The following is a 14,770-nucleotide window of genomic DNA, read 5'->3' as shown; positions in this document are numbered from 1 at the left end:
ACCCACAGAGAATACACTACTAAAAAAAGACTATACATTATCATATGCTGTCTTTGAGCTAAGCAGTTATTCCAGAAATAAACTCCTCATCAATTAGGCTGTCTGATGGAACATAATCAGGTTGAAAACCAAAGCATTTACAAAAAAAATAATCAATTCTCCTCAGTTATGTTATCAAAAGGAACTCATAATTCTTCGCATGACATTTGTAATCATTTCAAATCCTCCATTCGAGAACCTACATGTACATCTGCTAAGTCTCAGTCAAAACCACAGGAACAGTGTTTCGCTGGGGCACAATTTACATAGATCAGACATGATAGGTCATCTACCCAGGCTGACACCATTCACCAAGTAGTAAGAAAATATCTCTCCTAACATGTTGCCATCCTAGCATCTTACTAGACTCGGTACAACAAAACAAGGAACAAAATACAACAGGTTGAAAACTCAACAGTTTACGCATCACAAGCTGCCAGAGGAGTCCATAAATTCTCACAAATCTACACGAACACTTCTACAAGCTGTTGGTCTTTTATATGCCTTTATATGCCATCAAATTTGTGCTCCAATATTACATACAGTAAATTCCTTTTCATACCAAATGATATTGAAAAATCTTCTTCAAACATCATAGTCTTACAGTACCTCTTAAATGTAGTAGGATACACATAGTATGTATCACACAGAGCAAAGAAACAACAACTTTATTACATAGCAAATGGGAGCAAGAAAATACTATTCATTCATCTCAGGTTTTCTGTCATACACAAACTACAGATAAAAATGTGCTGGCTTGCTTAGAGGTCATTGCCATTTTTAACCAACTCAATTCTTTGATAAAAACAGAAGTGCTTGAATAAAAAACAATGCTAGCTTCTACAGCATTGACAGAAATTCATGATCATGTATCTTGGAATAAAATTCACACATTTTATATACTTTTTGTAAAGTAACTGCTTTATATTTTCACAGTTCTAAATATGCTTTCTAGACCTTTTCCTTGATAGCAAATTCTATTAGTATAATAATTACATAGAGAGTCTTTTTACTAAATTCCCTTTGAATAACCTATTGTTTTAAAATGTACTGGTCAAATTTTCTTTCCTTACTTTCAAAGGAAGACCAAATACAATTTGAGCAAAATGTTTATGCTGCTTCTTGGAAGTTTCTGTCTATACATAATTAGAAACTTCTGGACAACCTCAATTATCCAAAAACATTTTGTACACAGTCAACACAGTAAAACAGGAAAAAATTTTGATACAAAATTCCAACAAGGAAAGTGCCAAAATTCATTAGGCAAAATAATTTGAGCACTACTGCAACAGGGTAAAAGGATATGCAGATCATTGTGATCCATGCTGAAAGTTTTAAAATTTATGATTCCATAAATGTATCTGGTCCTTCAAAATTTGAATGACCAGATACATTTTTCACTTTGGACACCATGACATCATGTTACCAAGTGATGTCTGGCAAATCCTTATTAACATGTTAATATAGGACCAGAGGGAATAGATGAGAAGAGAAGAAAGGAGAATGGATAAGCATTCTTATTCTTAGTCTCACAAGTAACAAGGAAGATTGGCTCACATGGACTGCAGGCCACAGCAGACACATCTGACATCATTCTCAACCTCACAACAATTCCTTACAAAGACCAGTGAAGCTGTAGGAGAAACACTAACTTTCACTCAAATTGAATGAAACAATAAATAAATGGTTCCTAAAACTCTGCCCTTCTTCCAAGGAAAAGCACACAACAAAATATTCCCTCATCCCCAGTAATGGCCTAAGTAAACTATGGCTGTGCACAGCAAAGCCAGGAGGCAAGACAACTGGGCAGGCTGTATGAAAAGGGATCAGAAGAAAAGGAGAAAGGAATGTTAAGATACTGATGAACATCGAAGAGTGAAATAAAGGGAGTAGCAAAGCTACAATTCTATCACCACTCCTAACACAATCGTCTCCTATGGTCTTGGGAAAAGATTCTCAAACTCTCCTTCATCTTCATCTGCAGAATGGGGGGTCAGTATTGGGACCAGCACTATTTAACATCTTTGCCAGCATTACGGACACTTGGATTGAGTGCACTGTCAGAAAGTTTGCAGACTACACCAAGCTGTGTCGTGTGGTCAGCACGTTGAAGGAAATAGATGCCATCTACAGGGACCTTGACAGCCTTGAGAAGTGGACCATACAAACCCATGAAGATCAACAAGGCCAAGTGCAAGGTCCTGCACCTGGGTCAGGGCAATCCCAAGCACAAATACAGACTGGGAGGAGAATGAATTGAAAGCAGCCCTGAGGAGGACGACTTGGGGGTGCTGGTGGATGAGAAGCTCAACATGACTCGGCAACATGCGCTTGCAGCCCAGAAAGCCAACCATATCCCGGGCTGCATTAAAAGAAGCATGGCCAGCAAGGTCGAGAGGTGATTATCTCTGCTCCACTCTTGTGAGACCCCACGTGGAATACTGTGTTCAGCTCCAGGGCCCCCAACATAAGCCAGGCATGGATCTGTTGCAGCGAGTCCAGAGGAAGGCCACAAAGATGATCAGAGGGCTGAGGCATCTCTCTGTGAAGACAGACAGAGAGCTGGGGTTGCTCAGCCTTGAGAAGAGAAGGCTCTGGGGACACCCTAGCAGCCTTCCAATACCTAATGGGGGCCTACCAGAAAGCTTGAGAGGGACTTTTAACAAGGGCCTGTAGCGATAGAACAAGTGGGAATGGCTTTAAACTGAAAGAGGGTAGATTTAGATTAAATATAAGGAAGAACTACTTCATCATGATGTTGGTGAGACACTGGAACAGGCTGCCCAGAGAAGCTGTGGCTGCTCCATCCCTGGCAGCGTTCAAGGCCAGGCTGGATGGGGCTTGGAGCAGCCTGGGCTGGTGGAAGGTGTCCCTGCCCATGGCTGCCCATGGCAGAGGGGCTGGAGCTAGATGATCTTTAAGGTCCCTTCCAAACCAAACCATTCTATGATTCTATTTCCCTGTTTGACACAGATACTGCCAAGTGCTCAGGCAGAAGTTTCCTACAGAAAGATATGCACTTCCACTGAACAGCATGCAACTCTTTTTAACTTCTCATTTATAACAGTTTGAATGAACTGCTTTAAATGAGACCCAGGGCTGCAAATGAACAGTGAATATAAACCTAATATTAAATGACTGCTTCCTTTACTAAGTTCTGTCATTCCTGTGCAATGAATGAGGCAGGGATCCTGTGGAAAAAATAGAATGTAAATCTATAATTAAACACATATGCCCAATAGGGAAAAAACTTGAAGAGCTTGAAGAACATTAGTTTAGGCATTTCCTAATTCTTTACTGCTTCAATTTACAGTTACAAGTTAGTCACTGTCCTCCCACTCTTTACAGAGAGAAGATTAATTTAAAAAATAGGTATTCTGGAATGTGGAATAATTTTGAGGAGAAACAGGACACATCACTATGTAAGTTTAACAGTGAAGGAGACAGAAACCTCATATGTTATACTATATACATCCTTCCCTATGCACATATATTGACTCTGTTTTACAAGCCTCTACAGATATATCAGGACTGAAATACCATACAAACTGCACATGCATCAATCCAATAGAATAATGAGAATCATCTATTCAGCAGAAGTTTCCACTCAGATTAAATGCTTTCATTCTCCAAGCCAATGAAATATTGGAGGTTGGTTAGTTTAACTGTGCAACATACCCTATTCACAAAATGACACTGCAAAAAAACCCCAAAATTTCACTGAAGCAGACTGGCAATCAAGGAGATCCTTCCTTTTAAATACCAAGCTTTCATCACATTCAATTGAAATGCTAGAGCTCTTCATGACAGCAGCCAAAATTTCAGCTACCTGAAAAGTTACATTTCCCCCAATCTGTTTCTTGTTGTGGGTTTTTGTTTTTAATGACTTATCCATAACTTATAAAATTTTAAGGAAAGAAGGTTTGTTCCTTGCCTGGACTCACTGGTACCAAGTTTCAGCTGAAATGACAAACTGAGCAAATTTTAAGAATCTGAAATAACCTATGGAAAAAATTGAGCAGCTTTAGTACAGGCACTGCAATTATTCTCTCTGTAAAGAAAAAATGTTTAGAAATTCAGTACAAACTTAAAAACAAACACAGAATTTTACTCTGGTTCATTGTTAGAAATAATGGATTATTAAGAACAAAGCGGAGTGATGCTAACTGCAATCTGTCAATCAGAGAATCTAAATTAAATCTTTTTTACTAGAATGCTGCTCTTGCTACAGAAATGCATTTAGATCTAACAACCCTAGAGCAGTTTCCTAATTTCCCCACTCATAGTAGGTTTCTATTATTAGTAATAGGAGTCTGTTTTCCAAATAGGGCATGTGAATTTATCTTTTAGGAAGAACAAATACTTTAAAAAAGCCACATTGAAAAAATGCTGTTCATTGCTTTAAGTACGTATTTTCTGACATGACATTCTGTTTCATGGTTGCACTCGTGAAGTATCAAATGATCAGAATAAGAATTTCCACACATTTTGGATAAACAGTAAACAACTTTGCTTTTAAAAGCAAAACACACAAGTAAAACATAATACAGATGTCAAAAATATAACAAAAATAAATGATCTCAGAAGACCAAATTACTTCTGCTTTATGTATCAGGAGGCATCTCTATCAAGACAAGCCTAAGGTAATGGGAGGCACTAGTCAGAGGACAGATATAAGAAGTATTTCAGCAGTACATATTTTAAACCCTGATTCAAAAGCTCCTGAAAATCTGTGGTAAGTGAAAGAACTCAGTCTACAGGTGTAGGATCTCTCCTCTCCGGCTATTAAGAAGTTAAGTTCACTCAGCATTTTTATTTTTAACCAGAAAGACACAAACGCACAGTTTAGACCTCTTCCTTATTCCTCTTCTGTAAAAATGACAATACTTTGAGCTGTGGTGAATGCTTTTGGTCTTTTAAAGGTAATAGCTACAGGCAGGTTAAAAATCTCTATACATGTGTAGCAACTTGGTTTTATACAATTTTTAAACATAACACTCCCTTATCTTTCTATCAAATACTATTATAGGCTGCTTTTGTAGAATATTTCTAGCAGCCTATTGTACACAGTGCATCATGAGCTACATGGCTTGAGGCCAGGAAGGAAGGTGTGGAACACGTCTTCACAGGTCAATTTCCACTCTCCAAGTTTTCAAGTATTTGAGAGAAGGTCATGTTACAGCACAGATTTACATAGCAGACAAATTACACGACTGCCTGTTCTCAGCATTTCATAATTTCAGTAAAAAAAATCAGGTCAAATGAAAGGGGGGAGAATAACCCTACCCTTTCACAGTAGTCAGAAAATCAAACAAAAAACTTACTTAGCTGTAATTCTTGCCAAAACATTGGTAAAAATCTGTATTGACAGTAAACACAAGTTGAAAGTATTTAATCTACTATTCCTTTACACAGCCTTTTTCTTTTTTAATGCCTCAGAACAACCATAAACAAACCCAGTGTGCTCTATTGCTCTTTTAAAACACTTCTTTTATCATTAGTCCAAAACATTTATTTTTATAAACGTGCATATTAACAAGGAATGTGTTACTAATTTCAACAGCTTTCACACACAGTTTGATAGTTTAGTAGGACTGTTAAGAGAGGGAACTGCTTTTTGTATTGTCTGTCTGGATCAAAAGAAGAATGATTTGGAATAGCTTTTTTCCCCCCTCAGAGGCTGAAGTATAGTGCATTTTAAAAAGGGCAGTATTGGCCAGCCTCAGCACTGCCTGACTTCATGTTTATACTAGATAGAGACTAAAATTACAATGTTCATATATAGCATTCTTTCAGTAAAAATTGGCAAAATTAAAAATTTTTACAGAAAATAATACTATGATATTTTCAAAATAGCGACAAAATACTTTCCAAGAGCAGTTAAAGATATCTTAATGTGAAACAACAAATTTAAAAGTGCTTGGGTATGCATCCATATATCCATATTTCTCAGCTTAGAAGACTAATACTTGCACACAAATTCCTAACAACATCACATAGTGTACAGTTAAAATATGCTAATCATTATTCTAGCCAGCTTTCAGGATTTGTTTCAACACAGTCAAGCAGTTGTAGGGTTTAGACTGGCATACTGCTGATACTCTTATGGAGCAAGCAGAAAGAATAGACTTTAACAAATAAATGACTGGCTTCAATAACTTCAATTGGACATAACAGTATTTTTTTCTAAAAATTACAAACAAGAAAACTGAATTACTCTCAGCAGCAAGAAGAAGTTTTAAGCTGATGTATTTTTTAAAAACTTTGTAGTCTTAAGGAACTCCTGAAAAAATTTTTTAGACAGATTCACGGTGTTAGCTATATTTTATGAGCATTTGATACCTATACAACAAGCAAAAAGAGGAAACAGAACATTTTGTGGAATCTGACATTTTCTCTGTTTATCTACACAAACTCTGAGGGATGAAATTTACCAAAAGCTTCAGCTTAGCACATTACAGCCTCGCAGCTGAAAATTCAGATGAAAAATATGGGAGTTTTTTCGTATGACACAAAAACTTTTGGGAACATTTCCGAAGGATACCAGAAAGCTTGTCTAACATACAATGGTTCCTACTCAGCACAGCCCTCCAAACAAAGAGTAACAGATGCACAACTGGTATTAATAACAAAACATCTCCTCCCTCTTAGTCAAAAGAGGACAGCTAAGGACAAATACAGTTTCAGGGTACTTACCTACTCTGAAGTTAGTGGCTGTCAGAGTGTCAGCAGCATGGCCGTTTTCACTGATGAGGGTGGTGGTATTTCCCTTCTCACAGTTGTTCTGACAGTTGCCTTTGGTACAAGTCACTTTACAGATGCTGGGTGTAAAGACCACTTTGATGCGACCAGTGTGATTTCCCACTGTCAGTGGAGGCAAAGAAAAAAAGAAAAATAAACAGATCACTTTGGTATCCATTGATTTCCTTCAAAAAGTTTTGGGAAAAAAAAGGCGGGGTGGGGGGAGAAAAAGGCGACAGGTCTACAGGAGGAGGGCAGTCTGCAGTGCTCTCTCTCATAGATCTCCAGTGGTGTCTCTGAAACAGGAGTAGGAAGCTTAGCAAACAGAACTCCGGGATCCGCTCCAAAACCACATTTAAAGTCAAGTCACTGGAGTAGGATTAGTAATCACAATGCTGCACTTTATTCACAGGCAGACAAAGAGCAATACCAAGGGCATGACAGCTTAAATAGCCAACCCTGACAGGCAGATGTAATGTAAAGAGGCTGGCTGTGCACCTAGGGGTGAATAAACTCTTGTGTCCTCCTGCATACTTTTCCTGTTTCTGCATTTATTAAGTCACTATTTGTAGCTCGACCCCTGGAAATGTTTTAGGCATGCGGCATGTCTGAAAACATCTGTCTCAAATCTCCTGGCACCCCAGCCCAAAGTGGTCAAACCTTGTGACGCAGCTGCCTGGACCCAGTTTTTTCACAGTTTTTTGGCACTATTTTTCCACAAGGATTTACATATTATAGACTGAGCTTTGCTGTCAGTCTTTGTTTAAGCAATAAATAGCTCAGAGAAAAGGGTAAGTATCAATGCTTGAAAGTACTGGTTCTCAGATCAAAGACAGAAAATGGCTAGATTCTCTTTTTCTATATACTTCCTTACAGGCATTTTAAAAAATTTAATGTAATGAACACTGAGCAAACGCTAACTTTGAATTAAGCTAATTAAAAGAACTTCTTGTTACAGAATTTGGTTTAAAAACAGATGTATTTAATCCTATATCTAACAGCTGAAGACAAAAAAAGATATCAAAACTAGTCATTAGGAAAATCAGGGGAAAAGAATAGATTCCATTTGCAATTATTTAAAAAGAAAACAGTTTGTCCTCTACACACTTACTAATAAATCCAACAAGTTCAAGTAAATATATCAAGGCATCTTTGTGGAAACTATTACTAAATACTTTCATATCAAACCTAACAATCCCAAGAAATGATGTACAGAAAGAAGAATCTCCTTCTTCCTCATGTCATAAAATAAAAAAAAGTTGCTGGACAGTTGTTTAACCTAGTTTATGAAATACCCTGTGGACAAACATATTTTTGAAAATCTCAAGAAAATAAAGGAAATCTTCCCACTTCAAAAGAATATAAAGCCGCCTTATTTCTGGCCCTTCATAAACAAATAAAGTAAATGATTGTGCCAACTGTTTTGTCTACAGTAAAGTCATTGCTCTGTTTGAACAGCAGCTGTAGTACAGATGCTCCCACCTTATACTCCCTAAACAATAGTTAGAAAAAGCACAGCACAGACAGACACAGGAATAATTTTTTTCAATTAAAGGCTAGTATTGTGATTTTAGTTGATGCAGAAGACACCCTAGATTCTTGGATGCCAAGCATTTTTTATGAAAATTATTAATACACCTTTCCCAAAGAACAGACATAAGTGGCTTGTGAACTACTGAAGCTAGAACTTCTAAGCTTCCCTTCTATTAGACACGGCTTCCCAAGCAATACTGCCACCTTTGTTATTTTATTTGCATAGTTTTATATACACCTTTTCCTCGAAAAGCCCAATACATTTTATATTTTCAGATGTTTTAGTAACATTTTTCCTTAAGGATGTGATCTAATTAAAAAAACACTGTTAGTTGAGTCACAAAAGTCAGTCTTGCCTACACTGTAAAAACCAGTATTGGGGGACCCACACAAATTTTCCAGCTTAGCTTAAAAAAAAAAATAAAATTTTGGCTTTGCCAGTATACATGGAACTAAACTATGATTTAATTCTCTTTCAGAGTATTCTGTACTGTGTTGTTGAGTGCTGAGGTGTATCAAAATTTAGGCACAATGTTTATAACAAAAACAACAAAAAACCCCCTATTTTTTAAATAGTTTCTATTACATAGTTCAATTTTACCAGAAAAATGGTGTAGCATAATTTTTTTGGTAGAAAAGATGCCTTAGTATGAGACTGAATTAGCATGTAAGTTTGGGAGTAACAAGATAGGAACAGCAGTTGAACAGTACCTTCAAGACCACAGGCCAGCATCTACAGAGGTAAAGAGTATCCACGAAAAAACATTTAAATGAAGCTTTTCAGGGAAGTAAGTAGTCTGAAAAATAACATGATGTATGACATAGCCCCTACAAATATTCAAATCATTATTCAGCAATGCTTTTGCTATAAAACAAACTCCATTCTCACAGATATTCCTGGTTGCAAAGAGCCAGAAATAAGGCAGATTCATATTCTTCTGACATGGGAAGATTTTCTCCATCTTTTCCAGGTTTTTATTCTTCTTTTATGTTCTTCTCCTTGCCCAGTAGGCCACACAGCTTTTAACTTTCTCAATTCTTCTGGAGACATTTAGGAAGGATACAAAAATAATGACGGCTTCCAAGCTGAAAATTGACCAGCATATGAGAAAGTGATTCAAGGCAGAGACATTATCTTCATCTTTCTCTGTAGCTGTACTTAAGTAGACAGTACTATCCTCACAATCCTAAGGTTTAAGTGCCTTAACAGCAAGCATAATCCATGCAGAATTAAACTGAAAACAGACCACAAAGGTTTCTCCTGAAAGGAAGCTTTTGGCAGAAACTGCAAGATTAGTGTCTTGGACTTCCTTGAATCCTCTCCCCTACCCCTCTCTATAGTTTGCTGGATTTCAGGGTTGGTTGGTTTTTTTTCCCCTCTTCTCCAAAGAAGGGATGATTTAATTCCAAACCAGAAACTGTATCATTCCGTATCTCTTAGCTGGCTTGGCAGTATTAATGTTAAAAGCCACCATTTCAAGCTAGAAAAAGCCCATTACTACTACAGTCTTGACCTTTTTTGGTTTTGGACTAGTTCATATTAAAAAAAGGACAGTGCGTTTTTAAGGTAGCATACATATTATTTTCCTCTTTAAACTCCAGAAGCTTTACTGATAATGCCACTGTGACATAGACATGACAAGACCTGCAACTTAGATTACCTCAAATTCATTTCCGGAAAAAAAAGATGGTGCTACAGCACTGCAACATACCTGGAATTATTTTTATATAAATATATAGACAGAGAAGTATCATAAACTCTTCAAAACCAATTTTAAACATGTGGAAATGAAACACCTCACTCTGCTCTTAAGTATAGCACCAGACTGAAGAAATAAGAGTGTGAGACCAGATAAATAAATAAGCCTAATGAAAGACAACAAAACCAGAACATACACACACTAAATAAATAGCTAAGCTACTGAAAAAATGGCAGAACTAGTGATAAGCACAGATTGCTGTATTAATAAAGACAGGACAATCAAGATTAGTATACAGGCTAAAGCTTCATCCTTTAGCTAGGCAGCAAATTCACAATGAGTAGCCTCAGCCAACTATCCTGCCTCATACTCTAGGCTCACTCATACGTAAGAACTCTCAGATGTATTTGTCAAAGGAGATCAGTGGAAGAACATACCCATAATTTTCAAAATCTGTGAAACTCTTGAGTCAAATTTAAAAAAGAAAGATGCCTGGGTAAAGTGATGATTTTTTAGTTGAAAACTGGCACTGTGTGCATGTGATTTTCTTTCCATCTCTGTAAGTCACTATGATATAATATTATGAACACGACAAGCTCCTGCTGTGATAAATTAGCAACAACTGTAGGAGAAATGGAAAATATAAGCAAAAGGATTTCTTCATAGAATCGCTTCTGCCCCTACTGTCCATCATGACAAACTAACACTTTTTTTCTGCATTAGCAGAAAAACTGAATGAGTTAAGACAAAGCAGGGGGTAGGTTTTAGGCCCGGGTGGTCACAACAGCTCATGCAGCAATGCCTGGGCAGAGTCGTATAAGGGGAAGGATTCCTCCTCTGCCTCCTGGGTTCTTTTGTCTGTAATGCTACTCTCAGCCTTCATTTCTTTCTAGAAGAATTTCTATAAACACATTTTTTTCTTGGCTTTATAGCTGCCCTCAGAGCTCCAGCATTCTGCAAAGATTTAACTAGACAGTATTCAATAGCTGTAGCGGATCTCAGAAGATTTGTGGCATGTCCCCGTTTTGCAGGAAGACAATGGACTAGCAAAACTAGTGAAAGCCGAACTGGTATTCGGTTAAAAAGATGACTGCACTGTACTGTCTGATAGGTCAAGTGGGGCAAAGAGAGAAAAATATTTTAACGTGTTGAAAAAAATTATTATGTTATTGTGTGTATGATGTTTTTGTGCTTCACAGTGATGTAGTCAAAAGGATTCACAATAAAAATCACAAGCAGTGGCTTATACTGTGGACTCAGCTGGTACAGCTTACTCATACATCTCATAATCCTTGCACAAAACTTCTTTCTGACTCTACTTTTAGAGAGGTTTGTGTTTTCTATAATACCTTCACTCATGACAAATATCTTGAGGCAAATCTCCTGAAGAAACAGAACTAAGCAAACTGTAGGCTTTCCATTAGTACCTCTAAGAAAGACTACTCTCTTCATTATGCCCTACTTCTGCACTGAATCCAGTATGTTTTCAGATGTGTATGTACACAGTGTCATCAGACCTGAAGATTCTATCTTAAGGTTATATTCCCTTCCCAAAGACAATAGATTATCTCAGACAATTTCTTGTTTTCAAATGATAAACACTATGCACAAGGAGAACTTTGGAATAAAAATCTATCTTCTCAAATTAAAGCCAATAAGCTTTTAAACAGCAGATCCAACATATTAAATTCTCAGATGACCGTCTCCCTTTCTTTTTTCTTAATTAAATGCTGACAGAAAAAAAGGAAAGCAGCAGAAGGAAATTACTTATTTCCTAAACCAGGTGTCTCCCAGTTATTTCACCAGTCCACCTGGTTCAGTCCTTACTACTAAATATGCTTGTTCAGCCAAAAGGAAAGCTGGCATTGTATAAAAATCAACAACACAAGTAAAATATTTAAGCTTTTAGAACTATTGTTTAATGACCTTTTTACACTTTTGACAATATACGAGGAAGCTCTGTTTTATTACCACTTAGTCATCAATTTAAAACAAATGGGGGGGGAAAAAAAAGCAACCAAAACCCCAGTTCCCAAAGATCAGAACAAGTTGAAACTTGGCTGTCATACATGTTAGGTATATCAGCAACTAGAATATTTACTAATTCTCAGAGCTGATGGGGGGGAGGGGAGAGGAAAAAGCAAAAGAAGATAAAATAAGAAAGAGAGAGAAAGACACACTAGATTCACATACAGACCAGAGGCAGATCTTCCCTAAATTTCAGATTACACATTTTAAGGAATACAATCCTTTTAAGGCATAGAAAGGAGTGAAAGAGCGAGAGATCACCTCATCTCCCCTCTTTTCTTTTTCCCAACACAGGATGAAACAGTGTTACACAAAAAGTGTGTCCAGCTTATTCTCAAAACCCTCTATTATGCAGATTCCACAACTTCCCTAAGGAACATATTCCAGTCCTTCAGCCTCTCTTGTTATTAAAGTATTCCTAACGCCTAACCCCATTTCCCCTGTTGCAATTCAAGTGCATTATTGCCCTGCCTTATCTACAGCAAACCGACAAAATCTTATTCCTCTGTGGATCAGTTTCTAACATACCTGAAGACCGCTACCATGAACGTCCCCCAGTCTCGTTTTCTCCAGACCAAAGCCATCTAAACTTTTTCAGCCTAACAGCCTGTATGTTACAGACCATTCTTTCTTGTTTTGTTTTTGACAGCACTCACTTGGTCCTCATCTTTCTTCAAATATGCTGTCCAAAATTACACAATACTACAGCTGAGGTCTGATGAGCGTTGGGGAACACAGAAAACTTACTTAATACAGCTTACCTAAAATGCTTCTGTTGGTGTAACTTATTTGTCTCCCCAACAGTGCACTACTGATATTTTACACTCAAAACCAGTCTGTAGGCTATGCCAAAGGGGCACAGATCTCCCAAATCTCTTTCTGATCTGTTGATATGGATGTCATCCCCATGAAGCAAACGTGGAGCATTTCTTACAAGACCTTAGCAGGACTGAATTCAGCCCTTACTCTGCTCTGAGCACAGGAGTAAAACCTTCTGCATTCAAACCTCACCCATCTGAAAACTAGGCAGAATATGAGCTTATTCTTTCTGTAACAGTCACAAGCACAAACAAGTCTGAAAACAATATGGATTCAAAAAGGCAAGGCACAGCTGCTGGGTAATTACATTTTTGGCTTCGATATACAGCGCCTATCTTCACGTAGGGCAATGCATCTTTGCTTTTTCCAGAAACTTTGTTAGAGTACACTTGCACACCTCACACTCTGTTCTTTTTTCACAAGCTTTGGGAGAAATTAAAACATGGCAATGAAATTAAAAATAAGATGACCCAACTGTATTTAATCTCAGATCCAATGCATTCTCTGATGCTTTAAAGCACTCCCAACAGCTCTGCACGAGGTGAGGTGTGTGTGTACAAACCCGCTCAGTCAAACATTTCTGAACAAGGCAGTAGTACATCAAGCTGTATTTTATTTACCATGTCTAGACAGCTATAGCTACACACTGACATGTAATTAAATTCCAACATTCCTTCTACTTTTTTTTTTTTTTATTTCTGTGACTCCTTATTTTGCGGCATTTGTATAATCTTACAGGTATTTCATTAGTTAACACAGCTTAACCTTTGATATTTTGTCAGTTTTCAAGTATTCAGTTCTACTGCCTTTGGGCAAACCAATGGGGCTTCGAAGAGTGAAAGCCAATCTAGCTGCCTATTGCAACAGTAGCTGGTGATCTCCATAGCTTCTTTTTGTTGCCATTCTTATCGTCACCATTATTGCTATAAACATTTCTCTATATACCTATTTCTGATTAGCCTTATCATTGGATCTCCACACCATTTCCTCCTTCTGTCCTGTTTATATGCTCCTACTACAATCTTCTCCCTCCAGTCAGAAATGAGCTCTCAGACTTCTTTCTTCTATTGCGCTCTTGTTTCTTTACCCTCTTTTTAAGCCTTGCTTGTTTCTTCAGCACCTTTGACAAGCAGAGAAATCATTCAGAAGACTTAATGCTTCCAAGCTAAGAAAGAAGATAACTGAAAAGAAGTTATCTGGAAGAGCCTTTTTCCTTCCTGATCAGAGGGATACAATTTCTTTCTTGCTCCCTGTCACTGCAGAGAGAAAAGGGAGTTCTGCTGTTTTCCTCATCACCACCCTGCCAAAGAAACATAAAACTGAGCAAAATTTTTTGTCTATTCTGGGAAGGCCAAGTAACCCGTTCTTCAGTTCTCTTAATCTCAGTTTAAGACAGAGATTAAGGTAAACAGTGTATTGTTTGAAGTAATTTATTACAGCAAAACTTGCTCTAGTCAAGTCGGTTTTCTTCATTAATTTTTGGCAGATTCTGACAAACACTCTGCTGTCTACAACACAGACTTGTGTTTTCTTTTATCTGTATGGCTGTCGCTTAAAGTATTGAAGGAGCACATACAGGCACAAGTACTGAGATCATTTTGAAAGACATTCATAATTGTATTAACAGGCCCCCCAGGAGCTCTTTGCTGATAAATTCTCTTACTGACACAGCCTCTTCAGATGAAGTCAGAGGAATTCACAGTAATTCCAATAATTTCTGTCCTATGTAAGTGTGTAACATAAAAATCACACGTACGTTTGAAACCTGGGATCTCTGTCAGCAGGTTTTATGAATCGCTTTTGTCTTCCTTGTCTTTTTTACCACTACAAAGATTCTCTATGTGCACTCCTCAGGCAACAAACATCCTATCTTGAGCTACAGCCATTTACCATGTTTAAAGCAATTTTAA

The 14,770-nt window shown here is 37.4% G+C and overlaps 1 protein-coding gene across 9 annotated transcripts in view; it reads right to left on the bottom strand.

Moving 5' to 3' along the window:
* LTBP1 (latent transforming growth factor beta binding protein 1) overlaps positions 1-14,770 on the bottom strand; it is a 216,738-nt gene that overhangs the window by 124,814 nt on the left and 77,154 nt on the right. For 8 of the 9 annotated variants that reach the window (XM_037405594.1, XM_037405595.1, XM_037405590.1 and 5 more), the window contains one exon: positions 6,736-6,903. In XM_037405594.1, coding sequence (XP_037261491.1) covers positions 6,736-6,903 — 168 coding nt within the window. Of the gene's footprint in view, positions 1-6,735; positions 7,061-14,770 lie in introns of those variants that run through there. The other variant, XM_037405597.1, reaches the window with a different exon arrangement.

The sequence above is a fragment of the Falco rusticolus genome, chromosome 12 (assembly GCF_015220075.1).
Source record: "Falco rusticolus isolate bFalRus1 chromosome 12, bFalRus1.pri, whole genome shotgun sequence".
Classification (NCBI taxonomy): domain Eukaryota; kingdom Metazoa; phylum Chordata; class Aves; order Falconiformes; family Falconidae; genus Falco; species Falco rusticolus.
This window is presented reverse-complemented; position numbering and strand designations above follow the sequence as displayed.